Source organism: Odocoileus virginianus, chromosome 27, assembly GCF_023699985.2.
Source record: "Odocoileus virginianus isolate 20LAN1187 ecotype Illinois chromosome 27, Ovbor_1.2, whole genome shotgun sequence".
NCBI classification, from domain to species: domain Eukaryota; kingdom Metazoa; phylum Chordata; class Mammalia; order Artiodactyla; family Cervidae; genus Odocoileus; species Odocoileus virginianus.
In genome coordinates, this window is record NC_069700.1 from 35,097,828 (window position 1) to 35,110,734 (window position 12,907).

General features: G+C 59.6%; 1 protein-coding gene across 3 annotated transcripts; it reads right to left on the minus strand.

The window, feature by feature from the left end:
* Window positions 1-57: 57 nt before the first annotated feature.
* HMGA1 (high mobility group AT-hook 1) lies at window positions 58-8,973 on the minus strand. Of its 3 annotated transcripts, none has more exons than XM_020888709.2 (6): window positions 8,841-8,973; window positions 8,457-8,576; window positions 5,160-5,334; window positions 3,324-3,407; window positions 2,696-2,746; window positions 58-1,390 (listed from the first exon to the last, which is right to left on the minus strand). In XM_020888709.2, exons 3-6 carry the CDS (start codon window positions 5,292-5,294, stop codon window positions 1,337-1,339), a joined length of 324 nt encoding a protein of 107 aa, XP_020744368.2. In that variant the 5' UTR covers window positions 5,295-5,334; window positions 8,457-8,576; window positions 8,841-8,973; the 3' UTR covers window positions 58-1,336. The 3 variants fall into 3 exon arrangements, with proteins under 3 accessions (XP_020744368.2, XP_070312687.1, XP_020744367.2); XM_070456586.1 differs by having other exon boundaries at window positions 5,193-5,334; window positions 8,841-8,965; XM_020888708.2 differs by lacking the exons at window positions 8,457-8,576; window positions 8,841-8,973 and adding an exon at window positions 7,423-7,558.
* Window positions 8,974-12,907: the final 3,934 nt, after the last annotated feature.

Here is a 12,907-nt window from a genome sequence, read left to right on the forward strand (position 1 = left end):
AGAGAGCCGTGGTTTCTACCCTTCCCTCTTCCAGCACCCACCACAGAAAAGACTCAGTCCAGAAAAGGATATTTTTTTATTCAAGTAACTGCAAATAGGAAACCAGAGGGGAGCCCCAGGCTGGGACAAATAATGGCTACCTCCTCCCTGACAGAACAGGTGGAGAAGGTGGCCCCTACACCTGACAGTCAACACGGGCCCCCCCCTCTCTGCTGCAGCATCCTAGGGGCAGGACCCCACCTTCCCTGGGACTGGGGGAGTCGGTACCCAGCCTGCTTTGCTCCAGGCCCCTTCCCCTAAGAGCTTCTTGGAGGAGGGGGACGTGGGCAGAACAGGAGGCAATGAGGATGGACATTTGGCGCTGGTAGCAGCAGCAATGACGGATGTCTAAGAATGAAACATTTAACAAAAAACAACACAACTGTCCAGAGGTAGTTTGTGAACAGAGGAAAGATGGAACCAGAACCTTGGGGGGTGGGGAGGAGCAGGAGGGTGGGAGTGGGCAAGACTAGCTCCTTGTTATTAGTGCCCCGAGGCAAGGGAGGAGGGGAAACTGAGGCCTGGAGCCGAAGCAGACGGGGTGGGGAGTGGCTCCAGCTCGCCACAAGTGGCTGCTGCAGGGAGCCCAGGCCTCCTGGGCCTCACCTGGATAGAGGGCTCTTTCCATCATTGCAACGGGATTCCAGGGTGAGGGCAAGGTGGGCTGGAGCCTGCCTAGAGCTGGGAGGGGGCTTACATTCCTACCTTCCTTCCTGAGCCCCCAAGAGGGTGGCCCCACCGAGTGTGGGGACGAGGCAAGGCGGGAAGGAGAGGGGTGTGAGCCACCCCCGGAGAGACACAGGTCGGTCGGGGATGGTGGGGGGCATCTCTGGGCGGTCACCCCTCTCCAGTGGCCGCACCTGCTGCCGCTAGTACAGTGAAGTGGGGCGTGTCCGAATGAGAGAATGAGGTGGGGCTTGGGCCCCTTTTAAGGCCAGGGGAGCCCTCCGAGGCCCCTTAATGGGAAGCCAGAGGGGAGAGGCAGAGGGGATCCCCAAACCGAGAGCCCAGCCAGCAGGGCCCCCACCACACAGGGAGCAGGGGCGCGGGAGCGGCTAAGTGGAAGTCAGCTTTGTCTGGGAGGGTGGGTGTGGCGGGTGGGTGAGGGGTCACTGGGACCTGAAATCAAAGGGAGCAGCTCCCCACTCAGGCCCAAGGACCCTGCAGCGGCTGGTGTGCGGTGTAGTGTGGCGGGGAGGGTGCAGGTGGGGGACGGGAAGGGCCTGGGGGGGCGGGAGCAGAGCGGAGCTGTCCAGTCCCAGAAGGAAACTGCTCCTCTGGAGGGAGCGGGCGGCGGTCACTGCTCCTCCTCTGAGGACTCCTGCGAGATGCCCTCCTCTTCCTCCTTCTCCTGCGGGGCGGGCAGGGCCATCAGGAGCATGCCAGGCCCGCCCCCTCCTCCGCTGTCGCCCCCAGAGGCCAAGCTCGCCCCCACCCGCCCCCCCTGCACGCCTGGCCTCTCCAGAAGGGGGATGAGTCAGGGCTGAGTGTGTGGGTGACTCAGCAACCTCTACGGCCCAGTTTCATTCATAAAAAAGGAAGAATTTAAAGGGAGGGAAAAAAAAAACACACACACGCTGCCCTCACACACAGCCAGGCCCCTCAGCCCCCAGGCCCAGGGGCGGGGCAGGGGGCTCCTGGCAGAGCCCAGGGCACGCCTGGGCTCCTGTTGGCGAGGAAGTGCCTGGTCCTGGGGAGGGAGACGGCGGCCAGGGAGAGGAAAGAGGGCAGGGGTGCCTGCAGGCTGCCTGACCCCCTCCCCGGGGGACCAGGTGGCCTCAGCGGCCTGCAGGGGCAGCTGCTGGGCGGTGGAGGGGCCACGGCCGCCGGCTGACCCCAGGCCAGGGCGGGGAGCAAGGGGAAGTGTGTGCCGGCCGGGGCTCACTCACTGGGCGGGAATGTCGGGACACCACACAGGGCCCCCGTGCCAGGCACAAACTCCAAAACAACCCGTTTCCTGTTACTCACTCTTGGGGCCCTGCCAGCACCCCAAGCCCCCCTCAGCCGGTGGTGGCTCAGCTCACACAGCTCGAGGAACGAGCCGCGGGAAGGACAGGTTGCGGGGAGGACAGGGTGGGAGGGCACTGACTGCAGCGGCGCCCCGGAAGATCTCTGGGCTCAGCCTGCCGGCCGCCGCTCCCAGCTGTCTGGGGGTCCAGACGGGGGTGGGGCCCCCGTGAGGAGCAGCGTCCACGGGGCATCGAGCCTCAGCTCCCACCCAACGGGCTGTGACCCACCCCCCTCCCAGAGTTGAGCTCCTCTGCTGCTGCTTAAACCACCCCCCTCCCTCCATTACTACAATGTGGAGGGGGGGTAACGCTACCATATGACCTCAAGGTGAACCAGAAGCAGGGGAAGGAAGATAGGAACCACCCCCAGTAAGGCAGGGCAGGGAGCCTGGCCTAGTTTGTACCTGGGACCCAGCACTTCTCATGGACACAGCTTTTCAGAAACCCTGGGCTGAAGGCCAGGAGTGTGGGGGCCCTGGATAAACCCCTTCCCCTCCCCAGGCCTGGGTGAAAATGTGAAGTCCCAGCGCTGCCGGCCCTGAAGGTCAGGGAGAGCAGTCTCCTCTGTGGGTGCAGAGGATGGAGCGTCACTCACTCTCTAACAGTCTCCCCAGAAGAACCGAGCTGCATCTGCCCCAGTCACCTACCAGTTTTTTGGGTCTGCCCCTTGGTTTTCTCCCTGGAGTTGTGGTGGTTTTCTAGATGGTCAGAGAAAAGATCCACTAAGTCAAAAATGTCCCTGACTGAGCCCACCCCATAACCAGTGCCCCGGATGGTGAGGGAAGAGCAGGGAGGGGTGGACCCACCTTCGCCGGCTCATGGTGGCCCGGGACTCCCACCCTGGTGGGCCCACCCGAGTCCAGCTGGTGATGACTGGCCAGCCACACAGCACCCCCACCCCAACATACACACACGGCCCCCCCACTCCCTCCTCCACCCATGACTCAAGAGGATATGAGTCGTGTCTTAGAAAAAATAAAATAAAAAACAAAACAACTTCTCTGCAAGGCTGATGCCACTGTGAATCTGGCCTCCCTCCTCGTTCCAGCAGGAGCCAGGGGACCTCCCGCAGAGAAGGTGCGTCTCAGCCCAGGGCGGAGCTGCCCCCTTGCCTCCTCCCTCCCAGCTTGCCTCTGCAGACACCCGACTTCCCCACTGTCCTGGGCGGGCCAAGGCCCATCACCACCCACATGCCAGAAGCAGGTGCAGAGAATGAGGAAAAGACCAGGCGTCCCACAGCTGCTGTTAGGGCCAAGGGCCCCCCGCAAGCCTCACCCGGGTCTTGGCGGCACCCTTGTTTTTGCTCCCCTTCGGTCGGCCCCGAGGTCTCTTAGGTGTTGGCACTTCACTGGGCTCCTTCTGAAAAGACAGATGAGACAGTCAGAGATGCGGAAGCCCCTGCCCCGCCCCCTCCAGGACAGAGCCCTCTGCCCCAGCCCAGCAGCGGTCTGCCCGCCCCACTTCCGGAATCCACAGGACCTTGGGATTCAGGTTCTCCACCTGACTTTCTTTTGCAAAGCCTTTCCGCTAGCTTCTCTGTGACAGCAAAGACACCAGAAGGCCTCTGGGAAGGGTGTCATGGGGGCAGAAAGACGTAAGGCCGCTCTGTCCACACCCCAGCTCGGCCTCTGACCAGCTCTCAAATCTTGGGCCAGGCGCTTAATAAAGACAGGACGAGTCTCCAGCACTGGGCTGTGATCACTGCCCACCCCACCCCCACCCCCGCCAAAAGGCACGGATGCAGAAGAGGGGAAAGGATGCCCCCTTCCCCTAGAGGGAGCTTCCAGCTCTACCTGCAAACCAGACTCCCTCCAGGTTACCTCCTAGGGAGGAGTTATGTCCACATCTTGGAACCCCAGAGACCCCTGCCATTTGGGCCACTGAAACTTTAATAAGCCTGAGACTGAATAAAAAGCTGCTACATAATGCACAGAAGCCGGACAATAAAGGCCCATCAGCGGTGGTTTCCCAGGGCGGCTGCTCGTGGGCTGTTCATTGCCCAGTAACCCCACACCCCTTCTCTGACACCCCTCACCAACAAGCCCACAGGCGGCAGGGGGAGGCAAAAGGAATCGGACTAAGGGGGCGACTTCTCCACACGTGAACAGGGCTCTGAAAGCAGCAGATGAATTCCACTGCCCATGCGACTCCTCACAGCTCCTGAAGAGTGAGTTCAGAGATCCCCAATGGGGGCGGGGGGCAGGGGTGCCTGAGGCCTGCCGGAGGATCGGCTTCAGTTCCTTTCCCTGTCTCTCCCCCAGGAAAGGGAAGGAACTGGGCTTCACCCACAGCTGCCTCTCAGAGACCAAGGTCTCCACCACATAACAGGTGGCCCACACAGCCTGACTGGTCAAGCCCCCTGGGGCGCCGGGAACCAGGGGTCTGCCACCAACTCCCCGTTTTAAACTTCCTGGGCTTTTATAGAACCAGGCAAAGCCCAATGCAGGGTCACTAAAGGAAGCCCACGAACAGGTGCTGGCCCAGAAACTATTACTGCCCCAGGATGAAGAACTACAGAAACGGATAGTAACTGTTAAGTAAGTTAACAGAGTGCTATCATGCGCACTGCTGGGCTTACACATGTAAACGTTCATGTTTCTATAACTCATCTTTATTGTTTTTTAGTCGCCAAGTCACGTCCAATTCTTAACGACTCCAAGGACTGTAGCCTGCTAGGCTCCTCTGTCCATGGGATTTCCCGGGCAAGAATACTGGAGTGAGTTGCCGTTTACTCCTCCAGGGGATCTTCCTCACCCAGGGATCGAACCTGCATCTCCTGCTTGGCAGGCAGATTCTTTACCACTGAGCCACCACACTTCAATACACTGGTCCACAATGGACTGGAAATAAAAGGTGAACGGTTTACCAGTGTCAGCGCCGGCCTGCATGCCTACAGGCTCACTCCTGGCTTGCACGTTCTGACCCAGGTTCAGCGCTCCCTTGGGCCACACTTCTCTCCTGGGGTCTCGGGCACCAGGGACGCAGTGTGTGGGGAGAACACATATATGTGGGAATGATGCCGCACCCTGCCAGTCCTGTTTTCACCTGCCAAGATGCCAGGCACCTCCCTAGCCCAAAGAGGTAAACCGAGGTGAAGGTTTGGACACCCACCTGACTCCCTACCAGCGCGGTCCCAGGACTCACCGGAGGCTGCTTGCGAGGCCGGCCCCGCCCTCGCTTCTCAGCGCCGTCCTTTTCCTGCTTGGAGGCCAGGGGCTGGCTGGACTTCGAGCTCGACTCACTCATCTTCCCGCGTCAGCAGAGCAGGTGAGCGACGGCTGGGATGCTGGGAGGCGGGAAAAGTGTTTTAGACGAAACTTCTTGCGTTAGTCACCTCCAAACCCTCACCACTCCTGCCCAAGAAACGCCCGGCAGGAAACTGCCTGCTCCCAGGGATCCCCAGGACTCCCACCCTGGCCTAGGGTTGCCTGCCCAGCCCAGCGTGCAGGCCGCAGGGTGGGGCTGGGCCGTTGGCCCTAATCAGCACCTTATCTCCTGCTCAGAAGGGCTCTTTGTTGCCCTGCCACCCCCACTCTTGGCCGGGCTCAAGAGCGCAGCCAGCCCAGACCTGGCCGTGGGTGAGGCCGCCCTGGCTGAGGTGTGGGCGAGATGGTCCTCAGACTGCCAGGGCCCTCCCGCCCACCGTGCTGCCCCTTCTCTTCTAAAAGCAAGCCAAGCCTGGGTAGCTCGCGGGGAACAAGGGAGGAAAGGTGAGCAGGAATGAGCCCTGCACATCTATCTGGCAGCCATGCCATCAGTCCCTGGCCACCTTGCCCACAGCACTGCCCAGGGCCCCACCAGTTCTCTCTGCTTCCCTCTCCCTGGGTTAAACCTTGGAGGGTCAAAGATGCAGACAATTTGGGAAATGGGGGCTAAAACTGCAGTGGGTGAGGTATGGGGAGGAAAAGAAACCATCCAGAGCTGAAAGGGGAGTCTCCTCTTCCCCCCAGCCTGTGTCAGACGGGATCCTTCTCTTTGATGCTTCCTCACATGAGGGGCAGGAACTTCAACTGAGAGGGAGAAGATGCTAGCTGACCCCCTGAAGCCCTAGGAGGGCTGGTCCTCAAAGCGCCCTGGTCCTTTTCTAGCATATTCCCTCTTCTTAAGAGAACTGTCTGGACTTAATCAGTCCTACAAATACAGAATTCATGTCAAACCGCTCTCTGCAAGGGGCACCTGCACCTGTGTTTGGGAGTCTCTTCCAGAGGCTGAGAAAGGGCAGCAAGGGGCCCCCACTCCTATCCTCCCAGTTATTATCCCCAAGTTACAGACAGATTTGTCCTGGGAGGCTGCCCTTGGCAAAGGGTGGGCCCAAGTGGCTCCACTTCCAGAAAAGCCCCTCAACCTATAAAATGGGGGTAATGATGCGCTACCTGTCTTGCCTACATCTACAGACTGCAGCAAGAATCAAACCAGGTAAAAATTAAAAACACTTAAACAACTCAAATGTTCATTCCAATCAAAATGAGAACTAGAACATTTGAAAATGACTCTCCCTTTTCAGATTCAGACTATTTCCAATTTTAACCCAAAGAGAGAAAAGCCTGTTTTTTGTTTTTTTTTTTTGCAAACTTCTGATTGTTAAGAGGGGCCTCAGGCCCCTGATCCTCAAGTATTGAAATGCTCCAGACGGCGAGACTTCGTCTGGTAATTATTCCATTTCATAATATTTCAGACTTGAAGACCCTTTTAAACAAGGTGGTTGGTGATTTATCCTGCTCCATCATTAGTGGCTTGGCCTGCTCTGTAATTACAGGCAGTGATTAGAATCTTACATTACACCACAGATCCCCCTTCAAAACTAAACATCAAAATTAATCAGCTAAATGAGCGCTGACCTCACATGAGGTTTGCTGGAGGCCCCCTCCGAGAGGGGGTTCTAGTTGGGCGAAGCCAGCCCCTAATCCCAGAAGGCCCAGCCCAGCCTTCCTGGGGACCCTGTTGAGTGCGTCTGGTGTTTCCCCCACTTCTTGCTGCTGGGGACCCTTTAATCCGCTCACCTCCATCCCAGATCCAGGCCTCCATGAACTGAATTAAGGCCTGAGGCCCTCTCTGGTGAGACCAACAAATGCTTGTCTCTTCCACCTGTTTCTGAACATCAGGGAGGCCTGGCTTGGTGAAGCCACGTTTGAGGCCCAACTTCAATCCTATCGTCGTTGTAATAAGCCTTTTCGGGCCTCAGACTAGTCCCCTCCACACAATGTGGGCTCCACAAACGCTAAGGTAATCCGTGGTCATGACTAGGAAATCACCATGGGACTGCCTCGTTTCCCCCAAAAAAGTAGCCTAGAGGAAGGGTTGATGAGGTGCCCAAGGTCATAGAGCAAGTTGGAGTGGGTTCCTGGCGACCCTTCTCGCCCGCCAGTTTCCTTACCCGCCTAGGGGCTGGTAAAGCCCCTGTCGCCCCTACTCCAGACCCGGGCCCAGGGTGACTCTGCAAGTGTCTGCGCCCGGCCGTTGCAGGTCGGCCGGAGGAACGAGGGGCCGGGGCGCGCGGGGGGAGGGGCGCAGGCCGCGGGTGCAGGCGCGGGAAACCGGTGCACCCCGACCGCATGCACCGCCACGAGGGTGCACCCGGCCCCACTTCCTGCCAGAGGGGGCACCCAAGCCCGCCTTGGGGCAGGAAACCTGGCGCGCGCGGGGGAGAGGAAGAAAGCCGCCTCCCTCCGCGCCCTCCACGCAAAATAAAAGCCCCAGTTGAAAAAAAAATGAAACGGGGAGTCAAAGGGACTAGTTCCAACAGAGCCCAGCAAAGCAGAGAAACCAGTTTGTGGGGGCGGAGGGCAGGCCGGGCCCCGGGGGCTGAAGAGGCGCAGGCTGGGCCAGAGGTGGGGTCGGGGTGAAGCCCCAAACCCAGGCCAGGCAGTCGGCCTCGGCTGCGGAGCGAGTGCCGGGATAAAAGGCCGAGCCCAGAGTTCAGGCCGAATTGCGGGGTTCCCGCCCACCCACCCCCCACTTAGAGAACTTCCCCAGGCTGCGGGGCCGCTCGGCCCCCGGCTCTCCCGCCGCCCCAGCCTGCCCCTCTCCCCGCCCCCACGGCACAGGCCCGGGCTCGGGCTCGGGCGGGAGCGGCGGCCGCGCGAGGTGCACCGAGAGCCGCCGGGTGCACGACTCGCGCTCGCCGCAGCCGCGCGCCCCCTCCCCCACCGCGCGCTGCACCCCGGTCCCCGCCCCCCGCACGGCGCCCGAGGCGCGGGGGCAGGGGTGCGGGCGCCCTCCCCGCGCTGCCGGGCCCCGCCGCCCGCCCCCCGCGCCGCGCGGCCCTCCCCCGCCGGCGGCTCGCGCAGCCCCGGCCTGGGAATAAAGCCGGAGGCGCGCGCTGCAGCCCCGGGGCGGCTTGCAGGAGGGGGCGGCGTGCGGCCGCGGCGCGGGCGCCCCCCTCCGCCGCCGGCCCCGGGACGGACTCACCGCGAGCTCGGCTGCCGGCCTGCGGTGCGCGCTCCGAGCTGCCGGGAGCGACGGTGCTGGGCGCTGAGGACCGGCCTGGCTCCGCCGCCGCCGCCGCCGCCGCTGGTAGCAAATGCGGATCTGAAACCGGGAGAGAGAGCAGAAGCGCTCAGAGGCCGCCGCCGCCGCCGCCGCGTGCTCGCCGCCCTGGCCCCCGCGGGGTATTTATATGTCACATCCAGGCCGGGGGGGCGGCACAAAAATATTCCACCTCCCCCGAAGGATGGCGAGGGGCAGGAAGCTAGGCACGGCCCGTGCGCGGCCTCAATAAATAAATAATTTATTTAAATGATAGATATTTAAAAAAAAAAAAAAAAGGAGCCACCGGAGGGGCCGCGAACTCACGCCTTCTTGGAGCCGCGCCAGGGCCAGAAATAGCCCGGGCTCGGAGTCCCAATTAGAGGAGCGCAGCCCCGGCTCAGGGGAGCTTAAAAAGAGCGACCCAGGGGCAGGGGGGACGGGCCCGCCCGCGCCAGCCGTGTCACCGGGGGGGCGGGGCCATGCAAATGAGCCTGGGGATTTAAAAGGGCGGCCGCCCGCCGCCGCCGCGCGGGTGGGTGCTGACGACGGCGAGGGCCGTGTGGAGACGGGTGTCTGGGGGCGGGCGCGCAGGGGGGCCGTGCCGGGGCCCAGAGGCCGCGGCCCCCTCCCCGCAGTCCCAAGCCGGCAGACGTGGGGAGCTATTGAAAGGGGTCGCCAGGAAGCCCTTCCCAGAGGACGGGCGTCCTCTCTGCGTGGAGTGGGCCCACGGGAGAGACGCCTTTTGGGCCTTCCGGGCGTTAGGCCTGGTGCCCGCGGGCGCATGAATGTGCGTGGGCGCCGGTGCCTGCGGGGGTCTGCGCGGTCGCCGGTTGGAGAGTCCCGCGGCCTACCCGCCGCCCCCTCCGCCTGGATAACGCGGCTCCTTGAGTTTCCCCTGGGCGGACAGGTGTCAGCGTGTGTATTTCGGTGCCAGCCCATGTGTGGCTGACTGGTGAAATGTAAGGTCTTGTGAAACTCGAACGTGAAACTTGTGAGATCCAGAGTTTAGATTTAGTGGGTCCGAGTGAACTATAATCAAGGTGCGGCCTCCATGCGAGGCCAACGATTGGCTCCTCTAAAGGTAAACCTGAGGGGAGGCGCATTCCTTTTAAATGACCCGGATGGTGGTGTGGAGACCAACGATCCCAGTGAATGCCATGGCCCCTTACGCTGACTTTTTTTTTTTTTTTTTTTAAATAAAGCGTGAGCCGGTGGTCGCCTGGAAGCACTCTGAGGGCAAGGAATGAGTCTGCGCACGCTGTACCCGCCACGCCTGGCGCCACAAAGACCTATTGCGCGAACGAGAAGGCAGCCCAAGCGGGAAGATGGCGGGGAGGGCGGTGGGGGAAGAAAGGGCGCTGTCAGGGGCGCGCCCTGCAGGCCGGGCCCGGGGCCTTCTCGGGCGCACTTCCCCGCCCCTTGCCCCCGAGGCGGCCTTCCCTATCTCTCCGTGATGCAGGGACTCGCAGTGCGGCCCAGTGACACACGGCTGTGACTCACGTTTCTCTAAGCTCCCCTTCCTCCCTGGTCGGCGGAGGCCCCGGCTCAGCCCCCTCCTCACCGGCGCTGGAGGGTGGGGACGCCTGGAAAACCCTGCGCCCAGAGTGGAGGCGGGGTGGGGAACCGGAGGGGCCGGGCCTCCTCGTTTCAGGAATGTCTCAGGAATGTTTCCGGTGGGGGTGGGGGGCAGGGCCGGGCTGGGGGCAGCACGTGCTCGGCCGGGTGGGGGCGGGGACGCCAGGGCGGGAAGGCGCTGGGGCCAGTGCAGCGGGCTCGGGGAGGAGGGCGCGGTCCAGGGCGGGGAGCGGGCCGGGAGGCCGCCCTCCGCGCGCCCGCCCCCCGCCCCGCGCCCAGGTGGAAGGCTGTTCCTGAGAAGTCCCCGGGCTGCCCCGGGAGGGGAGAGGAAGTCACCGAAGGGCGGCCTGAGGGAGAGGAGTGGAGGGGGAAGGCGAGGGCGAGGCTGGGGGAGGGGCGGCCTGCCCCTTTGTGTGGAGCGGGGCTGGGGGTGGGGCGGGGTGGAAGGCGCGCGGCTCCTTCCGTCTTTGTACCCGGCGCGCCAAGCCAGCGCTTAGTAGGCCGCGAGTCCATTTGGTTGGAGGGCCTTGAGTTGCCAGCTCGAGAACTTCTGCAGCGTTGAGTGGAAGAGCGAGCCTTCAGCCCTTACCCTACCCGCCTGGGTCACAGGCCCCTGTCGGCCCCCACCCCCGCGCCCACACCTGGGCCTGGGAGAGCTCCCCCAGAGCCGGTCGGCCCCGACCCATAAGGCAGCCCAGGCTTCTAGGCCCGAGCTCCCAGGCTAGCCGCCCTTCCAGGCCCTTCTCCTCGGCGCCGTTAACCTCGAGGCCGCTCTCCCTGGCCTGGGTGGCCAGTGGTGGCTCCTGAGAGGGAGGGAGGTGGGGAAAAGGAAGACAGCCTTCCGCCTCGACAGGGCTGTGGGAAAACTTGGCCAACTTTTTGGCCCACTTCTAAACGAGCTGACTTGATCTTATTTTTCCTACTCTTATTTCCTCCTCATCCTGACTTCAACTTGTTACCTTGTGTTATGTCCGTGTGTTTTTATAAGCCACCTCAAACCCTCTGAAAGGAGGCAGGCGTAAATAAATTTGTAGGCAAATATAGTAGCTTGTTCCTCTCCGGGATTACCCACACCCTTGAAATCCAAATAACTCTACCCACTGACCCCCACCTCCATTCTTTCTGGATTGCACATGCCCCAAATTGACTTCCTTTCTTTCCTCTTTCACTAAGTAGTTATTAAGCAGAAGGATGAGTGACAGGGATAAAGATGAATAAGACAAGTCATAGTCATTGCCCCAGAGAATTTCCTGGGCAGAGATCTAGAGGAACACAATCCCAGAGGTGCTGTGAGGAGAAAGCATTCAATCATTTATTACATATTTATTGAAGGCCTACTGTGTACCAGGAACTAGTACAAACTCTTAGGGTAGAACAATGAACAAAAAATGTTCCCTGCATTCTTGAAACCTGAAATAAGGGGGGTTAGGTGCTAAGAGACACTTAGTAGGTGCAACAGGAGGAAGGATGGGAGCTGAGGGCTTAGGGGGTAGGTGCCAGGGAAGCCTGGAGGAGATGGGGTTGGGCAGGCTTTGATGGGATTTGGTAGGTGGAGGGCCAGGAGGAGCAGGCTGGGAGAGGGAGCTGCTGTAGGTCTGGGGCATCCACCTCTTTGGTCAAGGCCTGAAGTAGGCATCCCAAGGGAATTGGTCATATCAGAACCAGTCTTCCCCACAGGAAGCATTTTCTTAACATCCGAGTTAGATTATATAGTTTTCACAAGGAAAACCCAATGAACTTCAGTGAACCCCCCAAAAATGTCCAAAGAATGGGGAATTCGGGTCAACTTTATTTTTCAGGACAGCTGAAGGTTAAGCTCATTTTCACTTGGGCTGTTGAAATTCTCCCTGACAAATGTTGGTTCTTTCCTTGCCTTACTGAGTAGCAGGGCCTGGTGATCTCTCAATTGTGGCTAGGAAATGCAGGGGTTTTGGTAAGTTGGGGTGTCTCTTAGTATCCTCTGGGTATTCATGGCTTAGTTCGTCTCTGCAGTTGGTATATTCCTGGAGAAGAGGGAAAGGCTACCCACTCCAGTATTCTGGTCTGGAGAATTCCATGGCCCAAATAGTCCATGGGGTCGCAAACAGTCGAACTCGACTGAGTGACTTTGACTTTACCTCTTGCTTCTGAGTCAACTGCAGCTCTTAGGAGAGCAGAGGAAAAGATAGGTGTGATCATTCCATTTAGTGACTGGGTCAGTGGAGATTTTCCAAAAGGCATGGGGATGAGATGTGATGTGATGATGACATATGTGTCCAGCCCTCCAAGGAAGATAGATGGGAGGAGGTGGGCAGAGGAGGAACGGGAATTACTATTGTTCAAACCAGGATACTTTTTAAAGTAAACCTTTTCCTGATGAAAACTGTACATACAGAAAATGCACAAATTCTTTATTCAGCTCAATATATTTTCATAAAGTTAGCACCCTTGTGTCCCCAGCACCCAGGTAAAGAAACAGAAATCTCCAGCTCCCTCTTGTTACAGTCCCAACTTCTATTAGAATCCTTTGGTTTCACCTTCCAGGTGTATTGTATGGAAGAAATCATATGTTAGGTATTCCTCGTTTCCTTTACTCAACAGTTTGTCTGAGATTCATTCATGTCATTGCACACGTGGCTGCAGAAAGTTCATTATCACTGCTGCTAAGTTACATGATGTGAATGTGCCACAGTTTAGATATCCACTCTTGTTGAAGGAAACCTGGATAGTTTCTGGTTTGGGGCTATTACAAGTAGTGCTATTGCGAATGTTCTAGTGTATGTCTTGGTGAATAGATGTGCAAACTTCTGTTGGGTCCACACCTGAGAGAGGAATTC

Bases quoted from the DNA above. Each gene is read 5' to 3' on its own strand.
- HMGA1 (XM_020888709.2), bottom strand. From the start codon at position 5,294: ATGAGTGAGTCGAGCTCGAAGTCCAGCCAGCCCCTGGCCTCCAAGCAG. The intron at 3,408-5,159 runs GTGGGTGTCCAA...CTGTCTTTTCAG, and splicing joins CCGCGCTGGTAGGGAGTCAG to AAGGAGCCCAGTGAAGTGCC. The intron at 2,747-3,323 runs GTGAGGCTTGCG...CTGACCATCTAG, and splicing joins AGGGTGCCGCCAAGACCCGG to AAAACCACCACAACTCCAGG.